Below are 20,690 nucleotides of genomic sequence, written 5' to 3'. Positions count from 1 at the left end.
ACCACGTTCATGTGGTTCTTTTAATTAAGAAAAACATCCAAGGAGGTAGACTGTATCATTGATTCTTGTTCTACTGTGCCTTACCTCTAATAAAAATATAAAAAAAAACATAAAATACCAGAATTTGTCTTTCCTAAAGCTGGAAAAGATCAGATATTCAGTGAAAGGTAGCTCTAACAAATTTTATAATTAGTGGCTTCCCTTTCTTACGTTCTTCCACTCTCTCCATCCTGCCCCCTGATTGACGGAACCCCCCCTCTCTCTCTCTCTCTTTTCTCTCTTTCTTCTTCCTTTTTCTTATTCATTTACTTATTCTTTTTTTTATTTTTATTTATTTATACTGTGCAGCTTTAATACTTAATTATAACTTAGATTAATTAGAATTTTCAGTTATTTATTTATCATTATTATTCTTATTTTCATTGAATTGTGTAATGTATTGTTCGCAGGACCATGTTCATGTGGTTCTTTTAATTAAGAAAAACATCCAAGGAGGTAGACTGTATCATTGATTCGTGTTCTACTGTGCCTTACCTCTAATAAAAATATTAAAAAAAAAAAAAAAATACCAGAATTAAAAATGCTGGTACTGTGGTCATGTGACCAGGTTCTGTCCCCACATGACAACACGTCAGGTTGCTAAGTTAGCTCGTAAGCTAGCTGTACTTAGCTAACCTAATGATGTGGCTAGTGGAAACCCCCGGCCTGGTTCGTACCAGCGACAAAATGAAACGTGGCTCCATAGAGATGAATTGACTGAGTCAGAAACCTGACAGACCTGGTCCGACTCCGACGACAGGAAACGGTAAGCGAGCTCTCCTGTAGCATCGATGCTAGCTGTGGTTACTGCTAGTTAGCTAGCGATGCTAAGTCGTGTAGCAGCAGCATCAACACACAGCCTATCATAACTCACATAACACTGAATATAGTGTGAGCGTGTTTGTGTGGAAGCCTTGTGTGACTTTCAGCTGTAACACAACAGCAGCTGGTGATTGTGTTTCACTTTAAAATGTGATCGGCTGACACATGAAGAGTGTGAGCCACGCTGCCTGTCACTGCCTCTCCTCCTCCTCCTTCCTCACACTGCCACATAGTTGGGTGTGTACTCCTCCTCCACCTCCTCCTCCTCATCATCACGTTTTAACCTGCAGCTCGAAAACGTGGTCTATGCTGCGACTCTACAATTCTTCATCCTCATCCTCATCCTCACTGGGAGTGTAAACAACTGACAGTTTGTGTTGTGTACGCACCAAGGGGTTTTGAGTTAGTACAGTCATACAACTGAAATCCTCATGCATTCCAAATGGTAAATGCTCTGTATTTCTATATCTATTTATATTATTCTAGTCTTGATGACCACTCAAACACAGAACAGGTTATTGCCATTCGGTATCTTGCCCAAGGCAGATGGGGAAGAACCGGATCGACCGCTCTACCACCTCAGCCAAAGCCGCCCCAGCTAGATTCCAGAAATTCAGCAAATCTTTACTGGTTGCTCGTTAACAATAGAGCAGCTTACTGGTCTGATGTTGCAAGAGAACTAACACATATCAATCAGAGTGACCAGACATTGTTAAAGGTGGATTAATGTGTGATGCTGCACCTTTTAATCTGATACTTCATCAATGGTAGTAAGTGATGAGGAAAATACAGGAAACACATGTCTATATTTATCAGTATAAAGAAGAAGTAGTGATGGAGAGACAGAACAAATATTCATAGGATGGAGGTCTTATGTAAACAGTAGTGTATATGTCTAAATAATGTACTTTTTGAAAGGCTACTTCCTATGTAAAAGCTGAATCAGTTAATCGATCAGTGAATCATCAGGGGGAAAAGCTGTTAATTGTTGCTGTAATTCTCAAATGAAAATTGTTGACAAAGTGTTGTTCTCTGGTTGACGTTTCACCGGGGTAAGGATTAGCAGAATTCATAGTCCTAAATCATTTTGAGTGGAGTACTTTGTAGGTTTGGGATTATTGGCAACACCTGTAAAGTTAATTGAGCATTTTTCAACATGTATCATTAGAACTAATAGAATATATCCGTAATGAAAATAATCATTAGCAACACATCCAGCTATAAGTACCATAAATAGTACAGTTTTTAGTTCTTGCTCATATTGACCTTTGGATAGACCAGCATATCTGGGTTTTAGAAACATTTAAAGACATTGTTCGAAGGCATGGCTGTAAGGCTGCTTTCTGAAATCTTTTATGGAGAAATGATGATTAGCAGATAAAGCACTTCCAGTCATTGATCAGGCTTCAATCATGAGACCTGCTCGAAGCTGCATTAGGTTAAGAATTAGTAAAACGCACTGCCTTCTAATGGGATTCAGGAGCTGGTGGTTACAGTGTGGAAAGTCATGTACAGGGTGCTTAGCGTCCACGTGGTTAAGTCATGAGAGTCATGAGAACACCACTGAGAAAACAGCAACATGGACGTCAATATGAACATGGTATCTTAGGGCTGCATAATATGAGCAAACATTTTCACATCAGTTGATATTGATAGTTATCACGATAAATGTCACATTATTAGTAAAGTTTAAAGACTGATTCTTCAAGATTCAAGATTTTTTATTGTCATATGAACAGAGATAACATAAAGTAGTCACTTTCAATAAAAATGCTTGGGTCACACACTCTCTTTAAGCAATGCTAAGTAATTTCAACCCAAAAAAATAAAATAAAAATAGAAATATTATAAAATAGAATAAAAAAAGAATAAAATAGAATAACAATGAAATAGAATATCAAAAAATGTAAAATAGAAAATAAAATATATACATCTAAATATATATCTTTACAGATGAATGTTCAATTTGTGCAGTAGTGCAAATATTCAAATATGCTTATTATGGTGCTGGTGCAAATATGCAAATATTCCAGGGTGCTGGTTTGGTGGAGTTATTGCAGTTCAGAGGAGTTTAAAAGTCTTATGGCCTGATTCTTGCTCCTGAGTGAGAGTTGTTGTTTTCAACTATTCTTAATGAGCAAAGAATGACCAGCATTCGATTTTTACATGTTGACAATTATATGTTCATTACAGAGGGTATAAGCAATATGAAGAGATTAGACTATTAAAATCAACACTTCCCTCGGACAGATGAAAAACTGTGTTCTACCAAAGTGACTATGCGTAAACATAAAATTCAACAAAAGAATGAACTTCCATGGTAAACTCCAGATCTTAAACAGGTCGAGAAAACACATCGCAGCTTGGGAACTCTGAGAGAGCTTTGTGAATGCAACAAGAAGGAAGCGTTCATGAACCCCACTCGTCTCATGAACACACGGCCGTATTTGAAGGCAGCATCACACCTAGGGCTGCAACTAACGACTATTCTGATAGTCGTCTAGTCACCGATTATTGAAACGATTAATCGACTAATGAATGACACAAATTCTCAATTGCTATTATTTAGCAAGCAGCTTTTAAATTTAGCTTGAGGTTGTTCGAGGCATGTGGTGACTGAAAATAAAGATAATAAAGATCGATACTTCATTCAAAAAAATGTCTTTTAATAAACTTTGCTGCATATAAGGGTACTGTTGACACAAAAGCAAAGAAAAATCAAGTTTTTTTCCATTTAAAACCAAGGACAGGCAAAGTGCTAATAAAAAAAATTAATTTAAATTCAAGTTTCCCTTTTTACTGTGAACCAAGAACAGGCCAAGTGCTGATACTAAAAATAAATTAAAAATCAAGTATCCATTTTTCGTGTTAACAAAAAGGACAGGGAAAATAACAATAATAAAAACATCAACAAACGAAACTACAGTTTTCTTCAAACTAAATAACTGCCATTAAAAAAAGACGTTTGTCAGGCAATGGGATAACATTTCGTTTTAAACTCGTTAAAAAAAGTTTAAACCATATTGTTGTAATGGATTCTAGAATCCTGTGTGCATGTATATACGTGTATATATAACATCTGACAAAGGTTATCAGCCACTACAACAAGTTGTGGCTGATAACCAGCTGTGAAGCCAGGTGAGAAAACATGAAGTAGCTCATTGAACCCACAGCGGCACTGTTTGGAGTTGGATTCTGCTGATTCCACCGAGACAGATGGCTCTGCTGTAGTCTTGTGAAGGCTGTGTCGGTCTGTTGTGTGATGATGCTCCCTTCACACACACTTTATCACAAATTAAACATGGTGTTGAGAGCACCATCTTGTCAGCCGTATTGCTTTATTACCACACTCAGCGGAAATGACTCTCACATCCCACACTCATTAGCAGCATCTCTGAAAGCATCTCTCAGCCTTCACACCCTCATCTCATGACCAACACACGGGCTTCCCAGTGGACACGAGCGTATGGATCCACCACAATGTGAGAGAAGATTTAATTTGAGCTTGTTATCAGGAGCTTCCTATAAACAATGCCAAGTGGTGTCAGGCTCCAGGCGCACAGACTGCTGGATTGATTGGATAGCCTTCTTTCCGACTGTAATGTTGGACAGGCTTCAACCAGTGTCATACTAGTTTGTGGTGCCATATCAGTTTGTAAGTGTGGATTACATCCTAGAAGTCCCAAAACTGTGGGGATGGAAAGAGTCAGGCTCTAACTTCACGACATCAATTATTCACAGACAACAGTGGCCTGTAGTACGAAGCAGGGTTTGTGGGTGGTGAAGTCACTTCAGGTTTGACCCTGGGGTTTTAGGGCTACAATGGTGCTTCACTTCTTAGCTACATCACCATGGTAACTGCACACCTAACATGCACTGGTAGGTTTAGCTCCTGTGACAGATCAACAACCTGTCAACAGCCAGACTACTGACAAATCAATCACTGGAAAGTCCGATTCATGATCCACACAAGAGCTTGCAGTTAATTAAATGATATGATAAAAAGCAGCAGATGTTTTTATATCTGTTTGTTGTTTATTTTCAATAACACAAGGAGACTATGATGTATTGGAATTAAAACTTCTTTCTGTCATGTCTTTTATTCAAGAAATTGTCCACATACTGTTAAATGACAGCATCAGACATTCATAAAATGTGTACAACATGGGAAAAAAGCTAAATTAGTTACTTAGTGAAAAATTCTTGTATTTACGTATTATATATCCTTGTCCTTACTATTTGTTGTATTGTATCCTAAATATAAAATGCAATTGCTCACAAATTAGTTTGATTTCATTGTAAAGATTTGTTTGCTAATTTTATTTATTTTACATTCATAGTATCAACCTACTAAATCCACAAATGTCTATCTGTCTCACATATCTCGTAAACAGGTCTTCTTATTAGCCTCACAATTGTTATGTCTTTCATAAATGGCCCAGGGAAGTGCAGTGCCAGGTTCCGTGCAATCTGGCCACGTGATACGTTCAATATTAATAAAAGTCAAATAAACAGGTGACCCGTGCTCGCTCAGTGGGGGCAGGGCAGCATGCCAACTCTCAGTCTGTTGACTGATTTCAACATGTGTTCTAAACTAAAACAGTGGTGGGCACCTGGGTCAAACCACGGACATAAGTGACTGACCCGTGACGGGTGCTGATTTTCATCACGGTAGCAACATTCACACAATCACTTCTTGTTTGGCAATTCGTCTTAAAAGTAAAAGCCCAATGTTTGTTTTGTCACTTCAAATGGTTTATTTCTTGTAGAATTACACAGCTTTTATTGATTTGTGTCAGACGATTGTTTTGAATGCATTACAGACCTCTAAAATAGCTCATATGCAATGCATGACAATACAACAGCCGTTTAGTAAATCATTCAAACTGATAAACCACACACATGAACCGAAATAAAGCAAATTAAAATTGTGGAACTGTTTGAGGAGGGCTCAATTATGACAAGGAATAATTATTAAGGAGCTGCGGAGCATGAGAGGACAAGAGAACAGCTATCAGTCTATCTTGCAGAGTGAAGTTAGAAAACTGTTTTTCAAACCTGAATGTTGTTGCCTTGACAGAGATGAGCACCCGCGTGAATGTCTGTGTCATTTGATAATATGGTGAAATGGAAATAATTTGATTATCAAAATAGTCTGGTGCCGATTTTGACCTGCACCTAGAATCAGTTCAGTTCAGTGAGCAGACTGAAGGCACACTGCCCCTCTCAACTGACTGCTACAGAGTGCTGGTTGTTATATGTATTTTAATGTATTTTAATGTATTGCATGTCCTGTAGGGGTGGGAATTGGCAAAAATGTGACGATTCAATAGTATTGCGATATTTGAGCCACGATTCAATAGTATTGCGATTCTGCGATATATTGCGATACTGCAAGTATTGCGATTCGATTCTGCGATATATTGCGATTCATATCCCCCATATTATTCAAAGGCATTACAAAAAATGAGGAAAATAAGACTGCTCAACTCACTTCAAATGTCACATTTAATTCTGTGAACAACATTGTCTTCTACACATTAACTGAAGTGCAAAAACTAAGAGAGGGTAGTGCAAAAACTTTGTCCTTGAACATTCAGGACACAGGACCTTTGTAATTATTTTCTGAATAGGAGACCTCTCACATGAACACTGAGCTCCCAGCACATAACTTACAATTATCTAAATACAATACAGTAACATAAAGCATACATAATAGAGCAATAATAATAGTCTATCTCCTGCAGTGGAGAACACCCTTTCCGCAGACACACTAGGTATCTTTTAAACTCTGAAACTCTCCTCGTCATGCTTTTCCAGCCAGGGGCTGTTACATATATAATTGTAAATAAAGTATTAAAAAAAAATACTGTATACTGAATCGATTTTTTCCCCCACCACTAATGTCCTTATATAAATTAGAGGGACATCAGAGGGTTTGAAATCTAAAAATCTGTTCAGCACTCTGAGGTTGTTTTTAGTTTAAAAAGCAGTGACATAGTTAAGAATAGTCTTACATAGACTCAGAAAACTTCTTAATTGACTTTTTCAAAGAGGAAGGAAAAAGGCAAAGGTCAGGGAATCGTTTGGCCATCAAAAAGTTAGAAGGTTGGGAACACAGTCCCTGCTCAATTGTTAATGGACCACAGTGAGGCAGAGAGCTGTGAAGGTGCACAGTTTCCTTCTTTCAACACCAGTTTGCACAAGTGCTGCGGGCCATTGTTGCTCTGGGTGTAACATGAGAAACAGTCGGTCCCTGGAGTTAAACCGACACTCTGGGAGATCTACCTGACACAACTGTGATATCACACCACATAAATCACATGGAATAGTGGAGTAATGCTCTAAATCAGAGGTCTTCAACAGGGGGTCCGCGACCCCTAGGGGGTCCGCGGAGGTACTGCAGGGGGGTCGCGAGATCTTTGGTTGATTAGACAATTTTTTTTCATTTTTTATAATTTTGTATTTATTTCAAACAATTTTTTTTCCACATATTTAAATGTCTTTCAATACACATTAACATGCATCCAACATATTGTGAGGCTGATTTGACCCTCTGCCTGACAACCTCCATCCATCCAAGATTAGATAAATTGTGTGCTACCCATCAGGGTCCGACATCTCACTAATGAGGGAGTATGTGTGGCATCCACAGATGGCTTGAGGATTCACTGTCTCTTCTACATCTATGTTTAAAATAAAAACATGAATCTGTGAATTACTTTAATAGGTCAGTGTTGTATGCAAGATGTATGTTTATAAAAGGCAGTGGCATGGCCACTCTGTACCTTGCACATGTTTAAATTAAAAACATGAATATATGAACCTGTTTAATATTTGAATAGCTTAGTATTGAATGCACAATAACAGGGTAGATATGTTTATACATGGCACTAGGCCCAGTTTAATATAAAACAAAATTTTCTACAATATATTTAGAAGGGGGTCCATCTCTCCACCAGTTTGGGGGTCCTTGGCCTGAAAAACGTTGAAGACCCCTGCTCTAAATCGCTGGTGGATAATATGTTGGCCTGAATAATTGATAAGTGTGGCTGCAGCCTTGTGAGAAAAAGACAAATCAGCCCTATTTAATCTTACTGAACTCAGTGCTGATCTGAACGGGGTGTGATGAGGACTCTTGGGTGTTTGATCATCATGAGGCTTCTCCACGTGCCGTGCGTGGGTCTCAGATGTTCTCCCGGCTCCCGCTGTCGTCCCCGGAGCACGCCCACCTGCTCCCAGAGGTGCAGCGGTCCGACTGACACACGAGCTGCTGACTCGGTGGCTCGGTTTGCACGTTTCCCTCTCTCCCCCGGGTCGTCCTGCCAGGCAACGCCGCTCAAGCTCCTCCTATCTCATTTGTGTGCGCACCTTGTTTGCGTTATCAGCACAACCAAAGCTTGTGCTCGGGACATCATTTGTTTTTCCCTTTTGTTTTGTTTTATCAATTGCCTTTGACACAATGTTTATTCACACCTTTCAGCCCCCCCTGCCATGGCAGCTGGTGTCAGCGTCCTGAGTGACCTGCCTTACTCCATGACTGGAGCGAGTAGAGCGATCAGCAGAGAGATGGAGACAGGTAAGACAACGCACAAACAACACAAGGGAAACTGGGCGTTTTCATGCTGACGACTGTAGACTCAAAATGATTTGTGACTTTACCGTTGAAACAGAAGTATCTCAATTTATACAAAATCTAAATAAATGTAATTTGCGGGAAAATAAATAATTGAGCTGCAACAAATTACAGTGATTTAAAAAAAAAAGTTGAGTGTCATATTTTCAATGTGGAAGGAGTATGTGCTAAAACTGTTATTGGAAAGTAATGGAACGTGTCCTATGTTATACATATGTCTGCCATCGGGAAGATTAGAATCGGTTTGGTGTGGCCGTCCTGATGGTTGTTCAATTTCCTGATTGTCTTTACAACTGGAGGAGAAACGCAAACCACGTTTCTGTTGGACTGGCTGCTCAATTGTGGAGTGGGCTCCAAGCTCAATGTCTGTGTTACAGTTATGTAGTTGTGTCTTAGTGGAAACAAGTTGTTGGACGTAGAAGCAAACAAGTGCAGTGATAATTGAAGAATGTATGCAATGTAAGCAAATCATCAGTGTCACTTTGCTGTCGGTTGTTTCCTCCCCTGTCAATATTTTCTAGTTTAAAGGATAAAAGATAATTGGCAGATGTAACCAAACATTTTTGATGGGTTATTCATTTAAATGTTACATCTCCAAATATTACATATTGTTATATGTCAACCACTTGGTTGTTGCTGGTCCATTTAAAAGCAGAGAAAGGTGTTTCATTGTAAACACTGGGTGACGTTGTTCTTATCAGGGCTGTACACCACCAGATGTTTGGCCTTTTAAACACATCTGTCATTTTCCCTTTTCAGTTACAAGCCGTCTGCCTTAGATATCTGTGTGTGTGTGTGTGTGTGTGTGTGTGTGTGTGTGTGTGTGTGTGTGTGTGTGTGTGTGTGTGTGTGTGTGTGTGTGTGTGTGTGTGTGTGTGTGTGTGTGTGTGTGTGTGTGTGTGTGTGTGTGTGTGTGTGTGTGTGTGTGTGTGTAAGCGCACAGCATTTGTCCCCATCTATGCACCTCCCACTGACGGCATTGGAGATGGTTGTCATGGTGACACTTCAAATGCTGCTGATGGACCGATGTGTTGTATTTGCCTCTCTTTGCCACCGGGTGACTGTTGTGTGATGATTCACCACGAGCATAGAGCCGTTGAGTCAGGAGGCTTTGTGCGTACAGAGCTGCTCCCAGCCGTAACATGCAGCAGCACCGAGGACGGCTCTCCGTTGCTGGCGAGATGATGGCGAGCGTGAGGAGGCATGACCGCAGGCACTCTGCCGCAGACATCCTGCTGAAGGTCCTGCAACGCAGATGCAGTTCTGTCCTGGAGGTCCTCTCCTCCTCCCACAGAGTCATGGTGGCCGTCAGCGTGAACCAGCCTCAGCCTCCCACTGAATGCAAGACCAGGAGATGTAACCGCAAAAGAATTAACCTGAGTTTTAGCAGTCAGGGGTTCTGTTATGCCTTAAGCTGGAAGGAAAGCTCATAATCGTTCTGATAAATACTGTCAAGTTGTTCTTATTTTTGTTTTTCTGTTGTGTTTTCTTTCTCCAGCCAATGTGAGGGTACCCACTGCAAAGTACACCAAGATGGGGGAGACTCTGAGGCACGTCATCCCTGGCCACATGCAGTGCTCCATGGCCTGTGGAGGAAAAGCCTGTAAATATGAAAACCCCTCTCGCTGGAGCGATGAGGAGCAGGCGATCAAAGGGCTCTACTCGTCCTGGTATGTTGGTCTCACTCACCACTATAGTCCAGGCAAAGTAGCCCATTTTGGAGCCAAAAATAGAAGTAATTGTAAAAGAATTTTTTTCAGCATAGATTATTTCTATGAGGTGTCCAGAACAACATACTAAAAGTCCTAAGAAATCCTAGTTGAGGAAATATGTTTAATTCTCATCAATGTGTGCATATAAGGCCCGGCAACAATACACCCCAACAAAAGACATTTTTTTTCCTTTACTCCTATCAAAATTAAACTTTACACAATGAAAGTAGCCATGAAACGTAAAATTTTTTGTATTACAAGTGTCTTTGAAAATGAATTTATGTATGTATTTGTAATACATATGAATGGTGTTTGCCTATGCAAATTAGGACATATTCAATAAGTGTGGAGCTCATGTGCTTGTCAAATTCATTTCAAAAGAAACTTGTAATACAAAAAATGTTACGTTTCATGGTTACTTTCATTGTGTAAAGTTTTATTTTGATTGGAGTAAAGGAAAAAAATAGTCTTTTTGGGGTGTATTGTTGCCGGGCCTTATATGCACACATTGATGAGAATTAAACATATTTCCTCAACTAGGATTTCTTAGGACTTTTAGTATGTTGTTCTGGACACCTCATACAAACGATCTATGCTGAAAAAAATTATTTTACAATTAGTCGGTTGTAAAACGCTACTTTGCCTGGACTACTAGGGTTGCAAAATTCTGGGAATATTCAAAGTTGGAAACTTTCCATAGGAATAAACGGGAATATACGGGAATTAACGGGAATAAACTGGAAATGTTGTGGGTAATTTATACTAACTGTATTTACCTTGTCATATACAGACATAAATATAAGCATTTTGTTTTGTCATAGGCTTAGGATTTGAGCCCTGAGGAAACTTTGGGCACTTGACTATATGCTTCTGAATCGTTGTGTCATTCTTAACATAGGTCTTTGCACAGTATTTGCAAATGTACACAGCCTTTCCTTCTACATTGGATGGGGTTTAATGTCTCCACATATGAGATAGTGCACGTGGCATTGTTCTGTAGAATAAGATGAGAAGAAAGTTTGTAAAAAAAAACACTATGCAATGCCAGAGATATAAATAGTTAGCCAAACAATTGGAAATGTCTCTAAATATATTTTACAATTGATGGATAAATGAATGGAAATAGGCTAGATGAACAGATGAACAATCCTCAATCAGCATGCTCATATATTTTCCCCAGTAATATCATCGAAACTTACCTGACTAGTCCTGCAGACTACAGCAGGCCTCAATAGCCCTGCTGTAGTGTGAAGGATGCTGGGAATTATCTGTGCATGTGATGGAAGAATGCACAGTGGAGGGTTGAAATTCAACGTGCAGCGTGTGCTGCATTCCATACATCTTTAAAATAGAGTTTTGAATGATGTTTTTATTGCTCAGCGTTTAATTTACATAGTTGTTTTTTTCTCAAAATACCCAAAATTCCAGAGCTAAACTTTCCGCCCCTTTGCAACCCTACTCACCACCAACTTTCACACTTCAGGTTTTTCCTGCTGTTAGTGCTGCACTGGGTTAGTCACTGACCTCAACATAGATAGTTACACGAAAAGTCAATACATTTGTCCTGGTTGTTGCTTTGCACCGTTATCATGTTACATTGGAATAATTGAACATGACAGGTCTTTAATGTGTGTGTGTGCGTGCGTGCGTGCGTGCGTGCGTGCGTGCGTGCGTGCGTGTGTGTGTGTGTGTGTGTGTGTGCGTGTGTGCGTGTGTGTGTGTGTGTGTGTTTTAACCTGAGCTCTTGAAAGTGATGATGTTTATTTTTGTTATAAATTGGTGGTGGTGGTTGAACTCATTCTTTTCTCCATTTGCAGGATCACTGACAACTTGCTCGCCATGGCAAGGCCTTCAACTGAAATCATAGAGAAATATAATGTAATTGAACAGTTTCAAAGGTACAGCTGTGTTCTCCTTCTTCTTTAACACATTGTTATAATTGAAAACTTCACTAGGATTAAATTTTTTCTTGGATTTGCTGTAACATGTTGTTGTTGCTGTACCCAGGTGTGGTTTGAAGACGGTCATCAACCTGCAGCGGCCCGGAGAACACGCCAGCTGTGGGAACCCATTGGAGCAGGAGAGCGGTTTCACTTATCGACCCGAGACTTTCATGGAGGCAGGAAGTGAGTCTTACCAACACTATGTGATTGTGTTTCAATAGAGTTTATTAGGTTCAGAGACCAAAATAAACCTGATTCTGTGTTGACCATAATGAAGAAAATCTGCAAACACACCCACTGTTATGTGAGATTCTCGTTGAGTCTCCACTCGTCTTTTTCTTAGGATTTATTGGATTGCTTCTTATTAAATAGTGTAACATTACATTGGAATGTTAGGGTAGGTCAACATGATCTAAACCAAGTTTCTAGAACTTTCTTTACTCTTCCAAGTCCTTCTATGGTGGCTACAACCTGCTCCAACCTGCGGTACTTCCTGTTTTAATCTATTGTACCCGACTTTGTTATTTTTGGGCCCAGTTAAATAAACTTAAAATAGAAAGTAGAGTAAATTGGTTTTCAGTCATATGATTATGAGGTTGAGCAAACATTGTTTATAACAAAGTAAATTATGAATGAATAGTTCAAATAATAAGGTAAATTAATGTAAAAATTGTAAAAAGATGTGAGTAAATAAATATGTTAAACCATCACAACAAGCCCCAGAAATATTGTCAAAAACTGCATACATTTCTTCTGAAGTATTGGTTTATTGCAGATTATTACAGGAACACAATAATATGGCTCAACTAACAAGCTATCTTCGATATTTCCTTCTCTCTCTAAACTGAATATTTGTCAATGAAACAAGAGTTCTCATCTTGTATAACAAGGACTGTCACAGCGTCTTATTACTGCAGTGGATTCTGTGTTTACACTGTCATCGGGGTGGATGCTGCTGGAGATGTTTCCTAGCAACAGATTATCTTATTACTTATCTGAGACCTCACTAATATATTAAAATAATATGAAGTAACTCTCTCAATATTTCTAGAGAGGACTTAAGAATAGTGGTCGTTTTTATGGAAAACATTTAATCTGCATCTTAGCACTTGACAAGAGGCTGAATAGCAAAAGTAGTTGTTAGACAAGAGACTAAGGTATGTTTTATTTTCCTCATTACAATCAATATTGTGTTATGCCTTCATCCAGAACATGATGTTGTCTGTAGTAACCAAGTAATTACTGACAGATTCCACGTCTGTGTGGTCTGTGGAGAGCTGCAATCTAAATTCCTTCCTAACAAGCTCTCTGGAGATTCCACCTCATCATCAGCTGCTTTTTGCACGGTGTTGTCTTTTCTTTGACACAAACAGTCAGGAGTGCACTATAAACACTGGCTTGTTACTTTATCACACACAATTCTTCACTCTTCAGTTCTATGATCAGACAAATGTAGAGCTCACCTCAGTCTTTTTGAAAATGTGATAGAAATCGAACGTGTTTGTCTTAATTATCAACGGAGTCATTTTATGTGAAAGTCACATAAATCTGAACTGAATGCTGTCGGATGAACTTAAAGGCTGCAGCAGCACAGGGTTAATTCAGTTTAACATGTATTACCTCAGATACCAACTAATCAAAGAAGTTAAAATTAATTTAATAAATCAGGAACAACGTCAAAAGAGCCTATTTTATTCTCATATCCGATCTACTGTATATACATTCATATATGTGGAAGGAGGTGGATGAAGCCTTTTGTCTCCTGTGAATGAGCTGTGGGAAATCTTACAAACACCCTAAAATGATGTCACTAGAGAAGAAGAAAAACCTGCAATCTCACCAGCGTAAGCATCAGGTGGCTTTGTGGGTAATGTAGGCACCTGGTTTTGTCAAGAAAGAAGAATTTACGGAATTAAATAGTTGATCTCTGTTCCTGCTGCTTCAATTATAATCCTAATTTTGAACTGTCCATCAGGAGTCCAACAGTGTATGATTGCAATGTTACGATGAGTCATCTTTCATTTAAAATAGTTTATATCTGAAGGACAAAAGGCTTTCACTTTAACAGATACAGTAATGCTTTGTATTCTAAACTAAATTATCTGTTGTGTATTTCAGTCTATTACTACAACTTTGGCTGGAAGGACTATGGCGTGGCGTCTCTGACTACGATCCTTGACATGGTGAAAGTCATGTCATTTGCCGTACAAGAAGGGAAAATGGCAGTTCACTGCCATGCTGGTCTTGGAAGAACAGGTTCGTAGCACCAGCAGTCAAATCCTCATGTATGCTGATTCAAATATCAGTTTTGTATTTTGAATGCGTCTGTGCAGGTGACAGCTGTGGCCTGAGCATTACGTGTTCATGTGTTTTACACTTCTCATAATAACAGATAGATCTAGATAGAGATCTCTAAGTTGGTGTTTTGCTCGTTAGAGATCACTCACTCTTTAGTCAGGAATCTACTGCAAGTGAGAGGGATGTAAGTGTATATGTATGTGCACCCTCGCTACATAGATTAATGGATTATGTGGGAAACGCTGATAATATAATCAATTATAATGAATTATAGGCATAAAGGAATATGAGGTGATTAGAATAAGGGGGTCAAAGGCCAATGTGATCTCACTACACATGTTTTAAGTTGTAATTGAAGAATTCAATACACTTATGGCAAAATACAATTAATGTCTTTTATTCACAAGTCTTCCCTACATAATGAGTGTGGACAGAAACTGCAACTTAACTGGTTGGTGGGGTTGTAATTCTAGTTTATTTGTCCTTGTATAGGTGTGCTGTTGGCCTGTTACTTGGTCTTCACATCTCGGATGAGTGCTGACCAAGCCATCCTGTTTATGCGAGCCAAGAGACCCAACTCCATCCAGACCAGAGGGCAGCTGCTGTGTGTCAGGGAGTTTGCCCAGTTCCTGGTTCCCCTCCGAAGCATCTTCTCCTGTGCAGAACCCAGAGCCAGCGCCGTCACCTTGTCCCAGTACCTCACCAGGCAGAGCCACCTGCTGCACGGCTATGAGGCTCGGCAGATGAAGAACGTGCCAAAAATTGTCCAGGTGGTGTGCAGGCTCCTCCTCGACATTGCGGCCAACAGACAAACAGTGATCGAGCAGAGGTGGCTGGAGATCCCCGACCTCACAGCAGAGGTGGAGAAGACTGTGTCCCAGCAGGCCCTTCAGCAGCTGGGGAAGGAGATGAGAGGGAAGGGGATTCCTGTCCCACCTTGTTTATCTTATCCTCCAAGCTCACCAGCTCTGGTGTCCAGATCCTCACATGATCAGCCCCTCACCAGTGAGAGTGACCTGGACCCTCTGTGGAGGCAGCAGCATGTAGAAAGCCCTCTAAGATCTTTGTTTGACAGCAGGAGACTCAGCTACAGTGATAGTGTCCTTCACAAACTCGCACCACAGCAGCACAATTTAGGAAATCTGAAGAACATCAGTCCATTCAACTACCTGCTCAAACATTCCTTGTCTCACAGCAACCTTGCAGCCATTAAACATTCTAGAATGTGTAAACTCTATCCTCAGGACATTATCAGCTTTCAGGACCCAAATACAGAAGCAAGGCAAGACACTTGGTCTCCCTTTTTAAATAAGCAGTTACATAAGGGGCTTCAGAGTTTGTCTTTAGATCTTGTAGAGCAGGAAAGAAAATCCCAGTGTAACGCCACACTTCCAGCCTTATCAACCCAAAACAGAGGTGGAACCAGTGAGGAGGAGCCAGATGTGGACACATTGGAAGGCGGAGCAGAGAAAGCGATTGTCACAGAGGGTCCCTTCACCACCCTCCAGTCTGAGCTGGCTCCAGAGAGCAGACGCCTGCTGGTGGCCAAAGTCCTGGCCATGCACGTGATGGACAAAGATCTTACCTCGAAGGTCTCACAGTGGCAGGTAGGCTCCTCCATAACATGCAAACACAGTAATATCAAGCAGTAGAACACTTTACTGTACTGCTTGACTGGAAAGTGTTGTTTAGTGGTATGATGCCAATCTACCTGTCTGCAGTTTGAGGGTATGACCACAGTATTGGTCCTCCATTGATTGCTGCACAATATTGAGGCACTGAGAAGACTCCATCTCACTCTGTAAACCACTCAGTGCTCATGAGATATGTGATGCAGATTTCTCAAGAGAGGATATATGAAGGTCTTAAAGTCTTCAAAAAAGCACTGAATTTACATCAATCAAAAAATACATTAAAGCCTCTTAGAAGCTGAGACTTGATTTAATTTAGAACGTAGAAACCTCAGAGAGCCACATGTGAGGGATCCCTCTCCCAGGATGGACAGAAGTGCAATAGATGCCAAGTGTAACGGAGAACATCAGAAAGATTTGAGTATTTACAACATTGGTTGCAGGATGGTGAGAATTAACAATGGAGTCTGGTTGAGCAGGCAATTCCAGTCAAATCCTTTGGAAACTACTGCTAGCTCCAGTAGGAACTCATTATTGTTAAGTCTCAATTTCAGTTAAATTTTAAGATAAAATATCAATTTAACTATTCATTTCCTGCTACTTATCTGGTCCAGGTCATTGATGTATAACATCAGTAGGACATTTTAAGTTCTAGGAAGTCCTGGTAAAAGTCAGTGTTCATTTACTCTTGATAAGCTGAAAGGTTAGGATGCATAACACATGGCCACGTACGCCTTAAGCAGGTGGTCCCGGTTCGATTCCCGACCAAGTAGATAATTTACTCCACTTCTCTCACCTACTTTCACTCTGTAGAGTAAAACATCCTCACACTCCTCTGTCACTGTCAGTCCCAAAGCTTAAATGCTTTATGGTGTCTTACACTGTCAGAGAGAGGGAGCCACAGGCTGCACCGAAAAATAACAATAAACAGTAAAGCCAAAGAAAAAACCGACCACCAGGAACGAACAAGTTGAATGTTCAGTATGATGGAGTGATCAGTACCAAGTTTATGCTATACAACATAAATTCAGAGCTTATATTTAATGTTGGACTATTTTAAATAAAAATTAAACTCAGAACTTGATTACGACTAATGAGCGATTATATTATTTACGTGTGTCCTAATGACTTCTGTTTAGTGATGGTGTGTATTGTTAAGATAAAGTGAGTGCAGATCAGTGGAGGGAGGAAGGAGGACATGCAGTAGGGTAACACTGCACAGTACAAGGTACATGTGCCACCCCTGCAAAACTAACCAAGTGGAGACCGACCGTGTGTGAATGCATGCATCGGGCAAAGTATTCACTGAATTAACTGACACTAGCAAGATTAAGTCGGTTCGAAGTTATAAATGTCGGTTTCAATACATTTTTGGTTAATTGCCCAGCCCTTCTCAGGACTACAATGATTGTATGTTGTCCGTGATTAAAAGCCGTATTCTTTGAGTCAGCCCATTGTCACACTGCTCTCTCCGGCGACCTGCAGACAGAGCTGAACTCCAGAGAGGGGGCATGGGAGAGGCTGTGCATGGAGACAGAGCCTCTGGTCCTCTCCGGTCTGATGTGGTCGTGGCTGGAGGAGCTCAAGGATCCAGTCATCAGCAGTGAGGATATAACAGCTCTGAGTGGGAAGACGGTAAACCCACAGAACGCCCTTGACTCTCTGGAAAAGGTACAGCATCACTGTCACAAGCAAACACTGACAACACTCACCTGACAAACTGAAGCTTCAGCCAGCTGGATAACTCACTGTTGCAAAACTTCATTGCGGTAAAAAAAAATTATAATCCTGATTATTTTTGCTAAATGTTATAGGTCGGGTTTTAATTGTTAATTCTTTAAAGTTGGTTCATACTGACAGAACAATGATGTAATCAACGAGACACCAGTTCAGAACAGAGTTGGCAAAGTTGTAGAAGGTTTTGTAAAAGTCATAACAGGCAATGTTTCAGTCACTTTTCCCACACAAGACCACGTACATGAGAACAGCTCTATTGGGAAATAAATATATATATATATATAAAATACTGACTGTATGTATGAGTACAGAGAGGAGGAGAATGGAAAAGGGCTGAAATCCACTGGGCAGCATGCTAATAGAACACAATGATGTCAAAGATATTTTTAGTGTATTTTGTCATGTAGCAGCATATTGAACATCTGAGCATATTGATCAATTTTATACTATTTCTATTTTTATTTTATTTTTTTGGGTTGAAATTACTGAGCATTGCTTAAAGAGAGTGTGTGACCCAAGCATTTCATTGACAGTGACTACTTCATGTTATCTCTGTTCATTTGACAATAAAACATCTTGAATCTTGAATCTTGAAATACTAGATTTAGTGTTATTTATATATTTATATATCTTCAGAACAGTCTAATTTGTGGGGCTTGGAATATAATTTCACTTGTATTATTGTATAAAACTGCAAAATAATGAAAAGTAATCTTCTGAAGTTTATAGTTTGGGAAATGGGAATGTAGAGCGAATATCAGTTATTCCCCCCAATGCTTGTGCTGAAATCTAAATGTTTAAAACATGCACATGAGAGCAGCTTTGTTATTTCTATTAACCGAAACCACCTTCTGTCTTTAATCTTAACCAAATGGATTTTGTTGTGTAACCACAGATGAGATACAGTTGTGTTCCCACAATACTCCACAACCACATGAATCTGCTGCCATTCATATAATCACAGAAAAAACAGCCTTGACCTCTGAACATATTTCAGCCAGTGATACAAAATACAAAGTGTTTTCACTCCGCTCTTAAGCTTTGTGGAGACATAAGAATGCACAGGTCCATTTTTTTACATTTACCTGTCTTTATAAATGTACACAAGTCAACAGTATTAAATATGGTCTGATGGTCTGTAGTCAGCTCTTACATTTGCCAAGAAAAGAAATATAATATGCTGAATGATGCTGCCATAATTTATAATGGACTATGAAAACTGGTCCGTTACTGTTAATTCTTGTAAAATGTTAAAGTGAAAATGTTTTAAATGTTAAAGTGAAATGTTTCCATGTGATCTGACTGTCTGAAACATGCTTCACTGACAGGGTCACCGGCTCACTTTACTCTGCATCCTCAACTGTGCTGCTCATCTCCTGCCAATGCCTGAGGAGGTGGAGACCAGTTTCCTCAAGCAAACAATCAAAGTGTTTACCAAGGTGACTTTCACTAGATGCTGTATAGTGAATATCTTAAGATGCATATTTGCATTGCTTGAATGCGTTTGTTTATTGATCTCCAGATTGACCCTGCCTCAGAGAAGAACGAGTCTTTATACACGACACTTAAAGCAATCCTGACTCCCATTCTCCACGAGCTGCGGGACAAAGCTGTGGAAGTGAACGAAGCCTGACCGAGCCTCAGCGCCACGGGTCAGACAAGAGGGACAGTTCCTCATCTTCGGGCATTATTGTATTTGAAGCCAGTTCCTTGCATCAGATTCTGCTGATTTTGTTGTTCTTTGAAGCGCTTATTAGACTCAAAGCACTGCCATCCTCTGTGTTAATGTGCCACTGTGCAGCGTTTGAAAGCATCTGTTTGTCGTCTATTCTCCTGTAATATTTGTGTACTTGTTAGTGGATAGGAAATGACCGAGGCATTCTCGCGATATTAATGTAAATGTTATTTAAATGTGTAACTCAGCTGTTAAAGCTACTGGGGGGGTCTTATTTAAACCAAAACATGTTTTTACACTGTGCAGATGCTGCCAGGTGTCTTATTTATTCAGATCATTTTTTGAAATGCAGAGACTAGTTGAATAACTTTAACCTGATGACAAGCTGCAAGGCTGCTTTGATCCTGTAGAATGTAAGCTGCAAGCTTTTTTTAGTCTGATGCAAACTGTGGCTATTGTTATGGCAATGCAAACCCACCAGGCCACATCTGCTCTCCAAAACAATCATATGTCCTTAATACTGTGTGCACCGAAAAACCTCTCACTGTTCTATTGTACATGCATTTGTAAAACATCAATCTGCCTCCACTGCTGCATTTAGCAAAATGTCTGCCTCAGTGTGCGTGTGTGTGTATGTGTGTGCGTTCATGCGTGTGTGGGCTGCCTCTCTCTCCTCACTCATCTCATTTATGGTTTCAGTGTAATGTAGTTCTGCTGACACACGCTGAACGTGGAACACTAATGACTATTATAATGATAAAAATAACATTATTATGAAGCACATGAGACATACTGTGGGGACTTTTCAACAAGCACTATTTTTCATTGTACTTTGTACATTGTACCTACTTCTTACACAATTAAACTAAACTGACTGCACAACTGTGTATTTGTGGTCTTCACTCTGACTCAATGGTTCCGCTTAAAACTCAGAGAGAAAGTATTCAGTGAGAGAACAAAGAGGTGACTTTGACTTTTAGGAAAACATCTTGTTTCTCAACATCGTAACTTTGGACAAGCAAATAAGGACGAAAAGCTAAACCCAGAAGTTTGTGTGAATTGTTTGATTTCCAGCCCAGGATGTGGACAATTTGAACCTTAATACGTTTTCTAAAGTAGTCCTTCGTTTTAAATAGTTCTGTAAAGCTTTCATGTATGTGATGCAATTGTTGTTAAAGTCACCAGCGATCAAAACTT

General features: G+C 39.8%; 1 protein-coding gene across 1 annotated transcript; it reads left to right on the top strand.

Moving 5' to 3' along the window:
* The first annotated feature begins 625 nt into the window (after positions 1-625).
* ptpdc1a (protein tyrosine phosphatase domain containing 1a) lies at positions 626-20,375 on the top strand. The gene is made up of 10 exons (XM_061070540.1): positions 626-805; positions 8,345-8,440; positions 9,996-10,167; positions 12,027-12,107; positions 12,217-12,335; positions 14,271-14,408; positions 14,943-16,057; positions 17,567-17,752; positions 19,147-19,257; positions 19,341-20,375. Exons 2-10 carry the CDS (start codon positions 8,356-8,358, stop codon positions 19,449-19,451), a joined length of 2,118 nt encoding a protein of 705 aa, XP_060926523.1. The 5' UTR covers positions 626-805; positions 8,345-8,355; the 3' UTR covers positions 19,452-20,375.
* The last annotated feature ends 315 nt before the right edge of the window (positions 20,376-20,690 follow it).

This window comes from Limanda limanda, chromosome 4, assembly GCF_963576545.1.
Source record: "Limanda limanda chromosome 4, fLimLim1.1, whole genome shotgun sequence".
Classification (NCBI taxonomy): Eukaryota; Metazoa; Chordata; class Actinopteri; order Pleuronectiformes; family Pleuronectidae; genus Limanda; species Limanda limanda.
This window is presented reverse-complemented; position numbering and strand designations above follow the sequence as displayed.